The 14,991-nt window shown below is 40.4% G+C and overlaps 1 protein-coding gene across 2 annotated transcripts in view; it reads left to right on the top strand.

Annotated features, from left to right (window-relative positions):
• The window catches only part of FHOD3 (formin homology 2 domain containing 3), a 614,532-nt gene extending 600,069 nt beyond the window's left edge, over nucleotides 1–14,463 (top strand). For both annotated transcript variants that reach the window (XM_077810937.1, XM_077810936.1), the window contains one exon: nucleotides 14,381–14,463. In XM_077810937.1, coding sequence (XP_077667063.1) covers nucleotides 14,381–14,463 — 83 coding nt within the window. The remainder of the gene's footprint in view (nucleotides 1–14,380) is intronic.
• Nucleotides 14,464–14,991: the final 528 nt, after the last annotated feature.

Genomic DNA, 14,991 nt, shown 5'->3' with positions numbered 1-14,991 from the left:
GGTTTTGCAAGATAAAATTGTATATACACAAGTCTAATGACAACTCAATGTCATTACTATGTGATGGTTGTTCAGTGGCCTATATGACATATGTATTGGACTGGAGAACACGTGAGAAAACTGGAGAACACAATCTGACACTCTCATTAGAAGTCTTAACAGTTTAATGAGCCACAGAACCCAAAGTCAGGGTTGAGGCACATTGCCACAGGAAGCTTGCACTGTTCCTTTCTCTAATGTGTCTGTTCTGCATTTAAATAAAGACTCCTATCTCTAGGGTTCTCAATTCAGCATGTTTCACAAGCATTAAATAAAAACTGAGGGTTGGACATGTGCTATTTCCATTGTTTTAGACTTGACAGAAGCTTTCTGTGTGAAAGGTTTTTATAACATTATTTAGAGCTGTCCAACCTAGCAAGAAAATAGAAAATAATATAATTGTGATTGTCTGGTTCTCCCCTACGTATGGGATGAACTTCAGAAATGATACCATAACAAACAGTGAATATGAGGGAAAACTGGAAATGGTGACGTTTTAGAACCACTGTATGCAGTAGTCCAAATTCCAGTGAACACAGTCCAGTTATTAAGGAGGAAAACGGAGTTAGTTTTAGCAATTTGCAGAAAACTGTTATTGCAGACTTTGAAGCACTGGGTGGTAAGGAATAAAAAATAGAAGTTGCAGAATGAAAAGGGGTCATGGAGATCTGAGAAAACTAGAGGAAGGAATGGAGGTATTTTGGTAGAGAAGGAATTGGATGAAAGACAAGCATAAGATGAGAGACAAAGGTAGATGAAGTAATATCTTTTATTAGACCAACTTCTGTTGGTGAGCGAGGCAAGTTTTCGAGCCACACAGAGCTTTTCTTCTAGGCTGGAGTGTAAGCATGGGTGGCCAGTGACCCAGCTGCCTGGGGAGGCTAACCCCCGGCCCCTCCCCTTGTGCCCGAGGCCTCGCCCCCCTCCCTCTTCCTCCCCCACAGGAGCCCAAAGCACCCCCCACTGGCCCCAGCACTGGATGACTGGGGGTGGGGGGGTGAGCCCCCAGCCCCAGTGCACTACAGCCTCAGCGCCCACAGTTCCTGGGCGGCACAGCCGCTGCACCCCCAGCCCTGGTGCTCAGGCAGCCAGGCAGTGCAGTCACTGCACCCCCAGCCCTGGGGCTCGGGGCAGCCCCCCAGCCTCAGGGCTCTGGGCAGCCAGCCCCGGAGAGCCGGGCAGGCAGTGTGGCCTAGCACCAGCCACCCCAGCAAGCATGCTGGCCTAGGGGCGGGGCCACGGTAGGCTGTTTGGGGAGGCACAGCCTCCCCTTGCCTACGATACCCGCCGCCCATGAGTGTAAGGTGGACAGGGAGACTGACACTCCACTGTCATGAGACCGAGTGAAAGAGAAAAGAAAGGGAATGAAGAGGGAAGGTACACACTTGAATATCCCAGCAGTAAATAGGGTACTCACACCATGATGACCACATGAGGAATATAACGTTGACTGCATCAAGTGTTAGAAAAAGGTTGCATGATCACTCCTGCTGCTCTGCACACTGAGAATGCACACTGAAACTAGTGGTAAAAATTGATAGGATGAGAACTTTTATGTAAGAAATAGGGAAAACTCGATGGTGGAAGAACCAAAGAAGAGGGCTGTGGATACATAGAGTAGTACTGGAGGTATCAAGGTGTCTTAGCTGGTATGAAAAGGCACTTTCATTGTTCTTCTTTTGATGTTTGTTTACTTCAAAGACTCAGTGATGAATGCTCAATAAACAGGCTGTACATAAAATCATTCACTCAGAGCTGTCGATTGCAGTACTCTTAGTCATGCTGGAGTAGCACCTTGCTCTTGAGTAGTCCCGTTGAAATATGTGGGACTACTCAAGGAGTAAAGTACTACTCCACATGAGTAAGTGTATCAAAATCAAGCTCCAATTTAATAAACGTGTATCAGGCCCAGTGATAGACACCTAAAGAGCCAAACACTAACTCCAACACGTGCATAAAGGTACATGGAAACGAAGATCTAAACATCAATGGATTAAACCAGCCAAACAGGGAATGCTTTGCGACTTTTGTGAGCAGCCAAGGATGGGCTCTGACAGGCATCTTCAGAGAAGTTTTATGGCAGACCCCTACAAGTGCTCTGCCAAATACAAATTGAACCACAGGACAGCAAACAAAGTCAAATCCACTTGATCTCAATCGCCTTAGTGGAACACAGTGTGAAATGGGGACCTGCTAGAGCCTTAATCCTGGATTATTACATCATTATTGGCATTATCAGTGTTAATATCTTAAAGTGTATTTGTTGGCTCATGAAAGTCCGTGTCCTGAGCAAAGAGATGGTGTCATAAGCATGGTCTCACTGAGTCACATATTTATATTGAGGAGCAGGTGAGCAGCCATATTCTGCATATGCTGATGTTTATCTAGCATGGAGATGGCAAAGGTGGGCAGGTTACTGGCTAGGCCTGTTTTTGTGAGTTTAGATTTTCCCCATTCAAACAACAACAGTGACAATTCCGTTCAAAGACTTGTAAAACACACTTTTTCTAAAAGACTTTCAGTGAAAATTCACCATAGAAACAAATCTTAAAAAATAAACCAAACAAATGCCATTTTTGAACATGGATCTTTGTCTGTATCATGTGTCTATATTGTATTCCTTAATTTAGGGCCCAGTTTTTTGAAGTCTGCTGATTCTCAGTGGTACTTATTCACATGAGTAGTTACATCAAGTTCTATGTAACATGAGTAAGGATTGCAGAAGCAGGAAGTTTCACAACTAGATGCTTATTTAAAGTTGATTTCAAAACCTTTGTTGTTTGTTTGTTTTTTGCTCATTTAAATTAAAATCTACTATAGATTTAGGATAGGGAAACTGTTTGGATCAAATCAAAGTGACTCAAATTTTAGCCTACAGCATGAATCAAACCACTGGACCCAAACTACTTTTGATGTTTAAAAACCACGTGTAATGAGCTGCCCGTTTATCAGGTTTTGAAGCCCTGCCGGTTAACTAATGCTGATAGATTCTCATTGTGTCATTCGTTCTGTGACCCTCCTCGCTAAGTATTTGAGCACCTCACAAACATTAATGTGTTTATCTTTACAACATCCTTGTGAGATAGGGAAGTCTTATTATCCTCATTTTACAGACAGGAAACTGAAGCACAGAGATATTAAGTGACATGCCCAAGTCCATGAAAGAAGTGGGAACTGAACTCAGATCTCCTGAGTCCTATCTCAGTGCCTTAACTACAGAAATATCCCAGTGCAGGTCTTTCTTGTTAGACTCCACCCTGAATATAAACGAGGTAGGAATAGCACGCTAGAAAAGGGATCTAGGATGTAGGAAAGAATCCTATGAAGATCCAGCTCTGAAGAGGCTGAGATTTCATGCAGTATTATTTTGGAATAACACATTTGTTAATCAAATAAACTCTGGAAGGTAGGATGACTTTTTGACTCCTCAGGTGTATAATTTTTGTTCTGAGCTGGCTGGGAGCTCCACCAGCTTACACCTCAGTTATTGTTTTTTCTTTATGTTTTATTTTCATATGTCTGTGCACTTATTTTTTCTGGCCAGGATCAAATATGAAAGTGCCAAAATGCTATAAAAGAGCCTGTTATCCAGATATTTATGGCCTGACTGAAAACAGGAATTAATGGAAATTATGCCTTTTTATGTCTTTCGATAAAAAAAGATTATATAAACTCCAAAATCCCAAGCAATTTTGCTTCCAATTTATAACTAAATCCACAATTGCTGGGTTCAGTATAAAAGAAAGGAGTTGGGAAGAAGGAAGGGCAAACTTAATCAATCAGGTTACTTAATGCACACTTAGCAGCAATTAATTACAATTACAATAAGTAAATATTTCATAGATGTTATTCATTATCAAATGCTATTTGTCGTAGCAAAACATACTTAACCTAATACTTTCACAGGGTCATCATCACGCTAATAAAAGTTTAATTGAATGAAAAATAAAATGATGAAATAGCTAAAACTCTGGAAGATGGGAGATTGAATTCAGTAGATGGTACAGACTCTTTATGAAATCAGTAGTAGTTTTTTGATGCCTTCCAAAAAAATATGCTCTAGTTTGCCCATAAGTTATTGGTATCATTGTAGTAATTACTGGGTGTAATACTCCTGTGATATGCAGCAGGTCAGATTAGAGTATAGGAACTCTGGAATTGCTTTTCTGAGGTCCACTTAGTCCTGTATGCTGTCTCTGACAATGGCCAGTGCCAAATGCTTCAGAGGAGGATGTACGAACTCTACAATATGCAGATATGGGATAATCTGCTCCGCATATTAGGTCTTGTCCTGATCTCTAATAGTTGGACATTGATTTAGGGTTTTAAGCATGAGATGTATTATCCCTTCCAAAAGTTTTAGCATAGTTATTATGATTGCTCTGAATATTCTTATCCACATAAATGTCCAGTCTCTTCTAGCCTTAAAATCTAGTAATAAAAAATACATTATAATAAAAAGATATGTTTTGTTTCTTCTAAACTGACTCCTAATTTAGCAGGATAGAATATAAATGCACTGACACCAGGCAAGTAGAATCTGCTTTTAGTTCATCAAATGTATACTGCACTACTGTTTGGCAAGGTCAGGGAACATGTGTCCTTTTCCCCAGATTGCATCATTTGCTTTTTTGGATTTGATGTTTTGTTCCAGAACATTCTACTAGTCCAAAGACATCCGTGACTGGCCCGTGCCATCTGACTGGGGCTAAGCGGCCGATTAATTGCGGTGTAGACATTTGGCATCGGGCTCCAGCCTGGGACCATCCCATCTTGCAGCGTCCTAGAGCCTGGGCTCCATCCCAAGCCTGAACATTTACACTGCAGTTAAACAGCCCCTTAGCCCCAGTCAGATGGCATGGGCCAGCCATGGATTTTTAATTTCATTGTTGCCGTACCCTTAGAATTCATGGGCATGAGGCAGATTCTCAAAGAGGGGAGCCAGTAAAGGAGCCGTGTGACTGTAATCAGAGTTTTGGGCAGGTAAAGCAAGTTTGAAGGCTGAGGGTATTGTAGTGGGGTTTTTTACAGTGTGTTTTAGCAGAGAAGCCATTTTGCTTCCCAGCAGGATCCCATAGTGTAAGCAAAACGTTACTGAATTTTTTGATTTGTCCCTGTGACTGTAAGTGTAATACACAGTCTCCAATGAGTGCAGAAAGCAGACAAAGGAAGGATCAAAGAATAGCTGATGAACTGAGACGTCCCAGGTGTTGCTAAATAAAGACAATGAGTGCTGGAGTGTCCTATATTTCTTGACTGAGTGATGCTGATTAGTTATATTGCAAGAACAAGCTGAAGGTGAAAGGAGGAAGCTAGGATTTGGCAAGATAAGGGTGCATAGCAAACATTAAGTGATGGGATGTTGGATAATTCATATAGAATTATAGCTCTGTAGAGGAGTGCTGGGGAGGTGATCTATTTATGGTTCCAGGTTATAAGTAAGTCAGTGTCATCTCTTACTACAGAATCATGGAAAGTAATACCATGTAAGTCATTCACAACAAAAGTTAATTTTGACATCTTTAGTTTACCTCTTTCAAGGGATAGAAATAGTTGATTCATTGTTGTCAGTTATTTATTTTGTTCTCAGTCCGCTAGACAGAAGTCATTTCACTCACATTCCCCTTTGTTTCCTCTTTAGTATATTTTAAAGATTTAAAGGGTTTTTTTTTCTTTTAATTCCTGGCATAGTGAGTACGGATATCGCTCTGGGTATTTGAAAAATAACATATGGTCTGGTTGCACTGCTGGCCTTAAACATGCACTTTGTTTACTTTGGTTTCTATCCATCTTAATTAAAGACTTCAGGTTTACACCAGGTCAGCTGTATATGCCTGTATTTATATCATTCTTCCTTCCTTATAGGAGATGTCTTCCTTCCAACGTCTGAGTAAAGAAATCAGAAGCAGTGTGGTGTTGGCTTTCACGATCAAACTGTTCTTGAGGAAAGGGCTTCAATTAAGAACCAGAAATAATAAGGAAGTTTAGAGTACAAGAATAAAAGTGCGATCATGCATGGCTTTACTGAAAAGCAAGGTGATAGCCATAGTTGCCAAAGGGAGCCCTCTAATGCCCTGAAGAAATTTCACATGATCATTTGTGAAGGCAGGAATTCCAACTACATTCATAGTATTGAGATTGCATCTGGAGGGATGTCTCTGTTTGGAGATGCAAAACAAGTTCCCACAGCAGTTACCTTGCATTTTGCTTTGGCTCAAAGCAGGGCAGCACAACGGGAGGGACCCCACCTACAGCACAAAGGGGGGGAACCTCACCTGTAATTGGATCCGAATTTCTCAAAGCAGAGTAACCCTGAATAATCAGCATATGCACAAAAAAACATTTTCATCTCAATTGTTTTGAATCTATCTTCTTGGTTTACAGATCTGCTTTTTAATCTTCTTTATTCCCCAACAAGGACTCCAGGTGAGAGATTCAGACATTATTAGGTTTAGATTCCAATTCCATAGAACTTATGTGCTCAAAGATAGTAGCCCTTCTCTTCCTCCTCCTAGTCCTTTTTCAACACACAGTTCTAAATCTACGAGCCCTAGCTCTTGCCTCAGTGAAATACATCTATTACTAAATGATAAATTGCTTTCAAAATGGAACTTACAAGGTGTATGCCTAACACCTCTGCTAAATCCCCTTGCTTTTTCTATCCTCCATCCCCTACCTGATTTGCCCATATACACATTGGCTATTTACAGTCTAATCTTGCAAATACATATTACCAAATGTAGTGCTTACTACTGTGAGCATTACATTCAGTATTCATGCTCCCAGTACTACACGATAATATTTATGGCATGGTCCCCAATTCAGATTAGCGTTTAGGCATGTGCTGTCCTGAACAGGGATGCTTTCCTGCCTCAGAACCATAGATTCTAAGCTTTTCGAGGCTGTATTCTTCCATGTCTATACAACAGTCTGGTTCACTATGGGCACTATATAAATCATGTTAATTGGTGAGGAAGATGCTGACACCTAAAAACGTTACCCAGAGATACAAACCATTTTTAGTTAGTAATTAAAACAATAGGTTAAATATTAGGTAGAAACAAAAAATCCTTTCCTTTATCCAAATTCTTCAGAATAATGTACCTATTGTTGTTCTCTAGAATATAACCCACTTAAAGATCAAACACATCTCTTAACTTTCTCTTATAAAGACAAATTTTATCCTTTTTTACTTTTGGCTTCCCCTTTATGTTATTTAATATCTAGTCTTACAATGGAGATTGCTGAATAGTCGAATTCTTTGTTAGGAGAGACTGGCACTATCTATGAAATTTGGTTGGGACAACTTCTGACATGCTGGCCCTGATTGAAAATGCTGCATATTTCAGTTGTCTGCACATTTTCAAAGTGGTACTGGATGAGATCCAGGAATTCACTCACAAATCCCATAAGGAAAAATTTCCGTACGCACCACCACCACTTGGGAAATTTAGCCCTGCTCATGCTCAACAATGACATATGCCTCGCTTAATGCAAGTTTAGCTTAATGCAGACTATAAGATATTGACATGAAAAATATATCATCTAAGTGAACAATGGAAGGGGATGAAGAACACAGAGAGTTTCTGAATTGAGCTCACATAACCAAACTGCCATAGCCTGACTGATGGGGGTAAAATCAGAGAGGACTTAAATGGCAGTGTCTGTAATATGTTGGGTGTACATTGATTGGAAAGGGATTTTCTCAATCACTTAAACACTGATCTGAACATGTTTTAAAAGATAAGCCCCTTTGAAGTGTAATTCAGATTGCATGAGGGCCAGGCCTCAGTCTGCTGCTGTTTATCATATTTGATAGACTACATTAGCAGGAAGATCCCTGTGGGAAAAAGTGAGAAGCTGCTATATGCAGTGTTGTTGTGGACATGTTGGTCCCAGGATATTAGAGAGACAAGGTGGGTGGGGTAATATCTTTTACTGGACTAACTTGTATATTTAGACAATATAGTAATAAGGGTGTCCTCAAAAGAAAACCTAAAGGAAATAGTAATCCAGTGGTATGACCAGCTACAATGGCATGGGATGAAAACGAACATAACTAAGACTGAGGTCATGTTGGTTAGAAGAGGTGCCACAAGGAAACGGGAGATAGAGATTAACTGACTATGACTAAACCAGACGGACCAGTTCAAGTACGTTGGTGGCTGGGTTATGGAAGATGGCAATCTTTAATGTGAGATACACTCAAGGCTGTGTGGGAGCTGGAAGAGTGTGGAATAACATCTCTAGGGTTGTGTATGACAAGCATATGCCACTGAGATTGAAAGCCCATCTGTCTGGAACAATGGTGAGCCCCGCAATGCTGTATAATTCAGAAGCATGGGGAGTAAAGAGATGGTATGTTCAACACCTACAGATGTTTGAGATGGGATATCTTTGCGCAATAAAAAAAGAATCAAAGTGGATGAGGTAATATCTTTTATTGATATTCTGTTGGTGAGAGAGACTTCTATTGGTGACAGAGACAAGCTTTCAAGTTTACACAGAGCTCTTTTTCAAGTCTAGGAAAGGTACTCAGAGTGTCAACAGCTAAAAACACACAATAAAAAGGCACAATAAAGAGAGATTGTGAAATTCAAGATTAGGATGGAAGTCAAAGTCCATAATGTGGCTTTAAAATTGAGGAAGCATGACTTAGCTGGTTTGGACACACAGAGAGGGTGAACAAAGAGGACCTGGTGAAGATAACATGGAAGGAGAGGGTGCTAGAAAGGAGACCCTGAGGAAAGCTGAGGAAGTGACGGATGGATTGCATCAAAGAACATGTAAGCAGGTGGACCTCAGACAGATGAAGATGACACATGCTTGCACAGTGAGCCGACCCCAGATGATGGCATAACGGGAAGAAGAAGTTGATTATAAAATAGGTGTGAGTGAATTGGGTAGGAGGTAGGGATGGGAGTATGTAGCACGAAATGCAACTAAAGTACATAAAATAAAATAGGCTCATAAGACTGCTTAGTCTCCTATCCTCCTACAGGCTGCTTTTCCTACTAACCTCCCTGCTTCCCCCATAGGTAATTTACAGCATCTTAAATTTGTTTTCTGACAAACTATCATAATCATTTACTTCATTGGCCCACAGACTTCCATCGGAGTTTTATTCATTTTCATTGTTTGCTAGGATACTGTTGGGAATTACACCATTTCCATGATACACGCGACCCCAAAGCGAACAAGTGCTCATATTTATGTAAAGGGATACTGTTGCAATTCAAATGGTGCTTGCATGGAAATGGTCTACACCTACATGCCAAAAGCCATTGAAACTGTTACCATATGTGGCGCCAATCTTGCTTTTTTTACTGCTCCTCACTTCTAGTGAAATCAGGGAGGCTAGCCGCCCTTTAAAAAAAAACCTGTGTAGATTAATTATGTGCTGAGAAAAGGCTCTGCTTTGGGGAGTCTTCTTGTATGTTAAATGTTCCCAGTTCTGTGAGGGCTGCTTCTCTTTTCAGTTGTTTGACCCAGTGTGCTCACATGAATTCACCAAGTTCATCATAGGCATGCTACGTTCTGCCAGAATATCAAACTAAGTTCTAGATTTCCTGACTGGTAAAGAATATCATCCCCTCCGACCCCCTAAAAACAACGTTTGGTTTCTGGGTTATGAGATCTCAGCAGGACTTTCTTGTGACAACAGTAAAAGTAATTTTCTTCCTGTTTTATGTTTTTATGTTTCTTTAGCCAATGTTTTAAAGATTGCTTAAAGAGCACAAAAGGTCATTAGAAAGCTTTATTTTTATTGTCATTGCCTCCAGAATGCATTCCATAACTCAATTTAATGTGGGCTGCAGCAGGCCAAGAGTTTTACAAGCCAAGAAATTATGTCTAGTCAAGTTAGTGACATGCCACAGAGTTCAGTGAAAAGGGAAGAATAAAGACCTAGTTTGAGTGGTGTAATGTTGCACTGAGTGTAAAACATGGAAGGAAAAACTCTCTCTCCAAGTCACTTCTACTAATGGATTGTATTCCTGCCCCAAGCTGGTAGGAGATCCCCACCAAATGCAATCTCTGGAAGTGAAAAAGGCCTAGAATCATCTGCTTTATAGCATGTCAGAAGGCAATTCACCCACCCTCCAGTTCATAGGGAAAGTGCATACTTTACTGCACCCCTTTATAGAGTGCAGTTAGATTACCCCTGTTTTAGCCCCCTTCAAGGGCCAATACAAGGGGGCCAAGGGAAAATGTGACAGGACTGTGGTGTCCCCTCCCTTCCACCTCTCCTTACTCCTGGCACTGTTTAAAGAGGCAGTCCCTGCTATTCCACAAATGCAAGGGCTTAAATTCCACCTGACTCATAAAGGGGCGCACTAAGGTGAGGGAGGCCTCCTTGAGCTCCGTGTCCCCACAACACACTCACACAAGAGCCAGGTCTGGCTCTAGGTTATTTGTAATTAGAAGCTTTTACACTGAAAGGCACTTATCTTCACAAGGGATCTCAAGCTCTCTCAGTCCCTAGGCACATTAGAAACAAATCATGTTCTTCTGCTCAGCAACAAACCCTCCAAATCTGCTACAATATGGGCATGCAAGGCCATAATGCATGGGAAATTGCCATGTAAATTCAGAGTAGACACACTTCTACTTAATGAGTTTGAGTGTTCCAGTAGGCGCACAATACCTCATGAAGTAGTATTTTCAGTGCTTGCCTCTCAGGCTTAGAATCTCTTTGCTTAGAGCCTGATTCTCTCCACAGGGGAGCTTTTCATTAGATTTACAGATTTAAAAATGTAATTTTATTACCCTTATCCATCAAAGTCTGTCTGTCTTTGGAGCTGATTCCTCCTGTCTAACTGCTTAAGTTAAAAGGTCCAGGCATTGGGATGTCTAAATCCAAGTTACCTTTCTGTGTCATAGCTGAGACCTGAGGTAGTTTAGCAAAATCCTACAGAACCCTACAAGACCTTTTTTGGTCAGATACTTCTACATGTATCCAAGTACTGAATGAATGTTACTATTATTATTTATTTGAGCTCTGCTAGCTCTTAAAGTCCCCAACTAAGGGTTGGGGCTCCCTTATGCCAGGCATTATACAGTCATAGGATAGAAGACGGCCCCTGCCTCGAAGAGTTTACATTAATTTTGTACATCACTTTGGATCATATGCAAAATCGTGATATCCTTGAATTGAGTCTCCAATAAATTCAGAACATGGCACATCTTAAGATACACAATGATGATTCTCGCTTACAGTTACATCCTCGGTTCTCTTTCACATTTTCTCATAATAGGCTTTTTCCTCCACAGTATTCTGACTCCTTATTAAGTACTCTGTATATAATTGCCCTAAAGACCAATTCATTATTACACTTGTCTTTGGCATTCCCTTTACACTGGTTTGCATAGTGAAGTTGCAGGCCTGTAAGTAAAGGGAAAATGGGAATTTCACCATCTTCTGTTTTTGTGTTCAGTCTAAGGTAAAGCCACATATTTTTCTCCCTTCAATTTTTTTCCAGTTAGCTAGTTGTGTATGTGGAATAGTAACTGTATTGACTTTTAAAGATTTATGTAGGCATAATTGAATTTGGTTTATTCTAGCTGTTCTTTATGGATGAATATGACCCCGTTATTACAGTGTCTGAGTGTCTACTAAGTATTTCCAAATGGACATAACAATTGATCTCTCTGTCTTTACTTCAGTCTTGCCATCTTGTAAGAAAAAAGCTTGCTTAGTTCAGAACATTTTTCTTGTTTATGTTTGGATATGTTTGTGTGTGCGTGCATCTGTGGTGACATTTTTGAGGAAAAGCTAATTCGAAGAAATGAGGTTTGCATTAAGTTCTGGAAATGGTGTGGTCTTATTTCTTGTGGGAGTGAGTTCCACATTCTAGGTCCAGCTTCTGTGAAAGTTCTGTCTCCTGTGCTCATATGCCTCCCTCTAGAGGTCAACAGGTTCATTGCTCCAATGGAATGTAGCTGGTTTTGGAGTTCAGGGTTACAAGATGCAAAGATAACCTTGTAGGTAGCTAGAGCCAGTCTCACGGAGGGCCTTGAATATAACAGGACAAAGACTTTAAACTTGACTATCTATTCAGCAGGGAGCAGAGCACTGGGGTGAACAATACATGGCAGCTGTGTAATTACCAAGCAGACATAATGCTGTATTTTGTTTCAGTTGCAGCTTTTCGGGGGAGGGGGAAGGGAGTGTAGTTTCATTTTAGATATAGTGTGTTTTGATACTCCAACCTTGAAGTCACAAGCGTGTGGATCATTGTGGCCATTTCTGATAGGCAGGGATGAAATATTATGGCAATTCACAGCTTTTTTGTTGTTGTTGTCATGACTGTTGGGAATCTAATAACTCTGAGAAGTCCCAAAGGACCTCCAAGTGATGACTGATTTAATAATGTAAGGAAAGTGGTCTGGATAGTGGACGTGTTATTTGAAGCACTTCCCTGTTCCTACCAGCATCTTCTTAGTCTTGCCTATGTTCAGCTTGAGCCCGGAGCTTTCCATCCAGTGCAGATTTCACCAAAGCATTGATAAAGTTGGGAGATGGTGCTGATTTATATTTGATGCAAAGGAGATATGGAGATGGGTATCATGCAACATTTCCTCACATTCTTCCAATGGCTTGGTATAGAAGTTAAATAATATAGGGGAGAGGAGTGAGCCTCGAAGAACTCCTCAAGTGAGGGATTCGGAGGTGAAGGAACAATTGTAAGTGTGACATTCCCAATTCACTTAATTGTTCCAGAAACGGAAGAGAGAAATTTTGCTATTAAATGTAGGTCATGCTTTTCACCATATTCGTGACATAGTGACATTATTTTCCTCTTTCTTATCTTATTTGTTTTCCATAACAATCCATTCAGTCCTTTCACTCCTGCTAGACCCATGTCTATACCAGTCAGTTTCAGGAACTTGGAGTGACTCTCCAGTGAATTGGAGCTCTTAATTATGGTGCATAAAAACAATGCTGGAAGCCAAGGAGTTCTTAACCATGCTCTGTAATTCCTTTCTCCAGAGCTGTGTGTCTCCTACTGGCTCTCTTCACTGTTATGGAGCTCTGAATATTTTTGCTCTGCATAAATTATAGTTTGGACTTTGGATGTACAATAAATGCATTAATCTGCATTTTGCACATCTGCCTAGACAACAAACTATTGGAGTGAGCAGTCAGTCCATAGGCCTCCACATCCCACCCTGAAACAAGGTGTGTTCACCTGCAGCCCCTAATGAAAAAAATTCTAGGGAAGTGCACAGTCACAGATTCTGTTTGCTATAAAAGAAATGGCAAACTCTTCTTTAAGGGCTTGTCTACATGGTGCACTGATGCACAACAGTGGGGTGTGAATTCTGAAGCACACCAAAATGCTATTCACTAACTGGCCTATGTAAACCTTGTTGGCACGCAGTAACATTTCCCTAGTGTGCATTATAATAGTCTGGTTTAACAGTACTATGTTAATGCCCAGTAGGGAACTTTTAGTGCGCATCAGCCAGGTCTACACAGGCAAGTTAATGTGTGAGATGTTGGTGCACTTTAGAATTCACACCCCATTGGTGCACATTATCATACCATGTAGACAAACCCTGAGTCTGTGAAGCAGAAATAAATTTAAAATGTAAGTTTCATGTGTCAAATTATACCTATTTGTGCTGCTGTTTATATTATTGTGGTAGTACAGATTTTCCCAACAGTTCTCAGAAAAATAAAAAGCCCAGGTCTCAACCCCTGTAAATTAGCTATAAACCATTGCTGACAATATGTGATGTAGACATGGGGGGGGGGGAAGGGAGTAAGGGGGCACAGCAGAAAACAAGAGGAAAGGAAATCTGGTTTTGAAGCATTATTTATAAGGATTCTGATTACTTGTAATGTTGTGGTTACTTTTGGTTCTTTTTAACTTTTATGTTATTAGAAGATCAGAGAAATAGCAATTAAAACACCATATGGAAAAGCCCCATCGAATTTAATAGGGACAAAACAAATAGGGTTCTATTAAAAGTTCTCTAAAAACCTATATGAGAATGCTAATTCCTTTTGTGGAATGTAAAAATCATTTTATATAAATCTAAAGAAAGTTGATTTCCTTAAGTTCTGTAGGATTTTACTTAAGAAAACAAGACTTGAAAAGACTTGTTTTGAATCTAAATATAGATGTTATAGAAAGATTTTCACAGCTGCTGGGTACCTTATGATCCCATTGAGTTGCCAGATGAGAGTGCTCAGCTGCTCTGAAACTCAGGCCTTATAGACATAGCTGCTGTTTGTTTGATTCTGTTTTTGTGTTAGAATATATATTGCAACTGATAGTCCTGTATATCACTCCTAACTGTTATTTGCTTCCCTTTGGATTTTGTGACTGTACAGTAAGAAGAACACTAAAGAGTGGACTGACACCAGAAGAAGCCAAAGCACTGGGCCTCATCAGCACCTCTGAGATGCAGGTGTGAAATCCTTAGAGGTGGCTACAAGCAAAACCATCATCGGTGATACACGGGCTGACAACCATTCAGTGTGGCATTGTTCTACCAGCCTCATCTGTTCCTCCTGACATCCCGTCCTCTGTTAGTTTAATTTTGATAAGATATATAACAGAAAAAACAAAAAGGGCTAAAGAAGGGTGTGTCACAGCTCAGCACTAAAACCTGACAGATACAAAAAAGGAGTGTTTGAGTATTTCTAGGTGAAAGCTTATAGCTTGTTCTCTCATGATGCATTGATGTGAGTATTAGGGGACTCTCCTGAGTCATCTTTTATTGTGTGAGCTATGTTTACGTTGGCTTTCCTTGTGGCCTGTTTTAGTAATCGTAAAGCATGGCATTTTGTCAGTGCAAGGAACAGTCCTTAAAGAGGCAAAATCACTTCTGTTACAGTTACTATGATCTTCCTAAGATTGTTTTATTGGACAGACATACACAAATCTGTACAACCCTATTTTTATCTCACCACCAAAGAATGTAAAAATGTATGTGTACTTA

Source organism: Eretmochelys imbricata, chromosome 2, assembly GCF_965152235.1.
Source record: "Eretmochelys imbricata isolate rEreImb1 chromosome 2, rEreImb1.hap1, whole genome shotgun sequence".
Taxonomy (NCBI): Eukaryota; Metazoa; Chordata; order Testudines; family Cheloniidae; genus Eretmochelys; species Eretmochelys imbricata.
This window is presented reverse-complemented; position numbering and strand designations above follow the sequence as displayed.